General features: G+C 45.8%; 1 protein-coding gene across 1 annotated transcript; it reads left to right on the forward strand.

The window, feature by feature from the left end:
- Nucleotides 1–173: 173 nt before the first annotated feature.
- On the forward strand, nucleotides 174–526 carry LOC107581144 (GTP-binding protein SAR1b-like; the record flags this gene model as incomplete). The annotated part of the gene is made up of 2 exons (XM_016266696.1): nucleotides 174–290; nucleotides 363–526. Coding segments are annotated over 2 exons (281 nt in total), but the record flags the coding sequence as incomplete, so codon positions are not given.
- Between the last annotated feature and the right edge of the window lie 63 nt (nucleotides 527–589).

The raw sequence follows: 589 nt of genomic DNA on the forward strand, positions 1-589 counted from the left end.
ATCTCAATTTTGAAAAATTGACACTTATGACTGCTTTTGTGCTCCAGGGTCACATATTATCAGTTTTTAATAATCTACTCACCTCATGTCTGACCTGTATACACGGTTAGATTTCTGTGGAAAACAAAGAAGAAATTATTTTAATCTTTAAGTTTTGTCCTTGATTATGTTGTTCTTCATGTGCAGCACGGAGAGTGTGGAAGAACTACCTTCCTGCGGTCAACGGCGTGGTTTTCCTGGTGGATTGTGCGGATCACGAGCGTCTGGCCGAATCAAAGCTGGAGCTGGATGTAAGTGTGCGCTGCTTCAGCTGATCGCAGGCAGACGCTCCTCTCTCTCTGAGCTCATCTCTGTGTTTTCAGGCTCTGCTGTCAGACGAGACCATCTCCAGTGTTCCCGTGCTGGTTTTGGGGAATAAGATCGACCGTCAGGAGGCCGTGAGCGAGATCAGACTGCGAGAGGTGTTCGCTCTGGACGGACAGAACACTGGGAAGGTCAGCGCCAGCCAATCACAGACACACGACCAGTCAAAAGATTTTGAACTGTTAGATTTTTAATGTTTTTTAAAGAAGTCTCTTCTGTTCACCAA

Source organism: Sinocyclocheilus grahami, unplaced genomic scaffold (assembly GCF_001515645.1).
Source record: "Sinocyclocheilus grahami isolate Dianchi unplaced genomic scaffold, SAMN03320097.WGS_v1.1 scaffold85147.1, whole genome shotgun sequence".
Classification (NCBI taxonomy): Eukaryota; Metazoa; Chordata; class Actinopteri; order Cypriniformes; family Cyprinidae; genus Sinocyclocheilus; species Sinocyclocheilus grahami.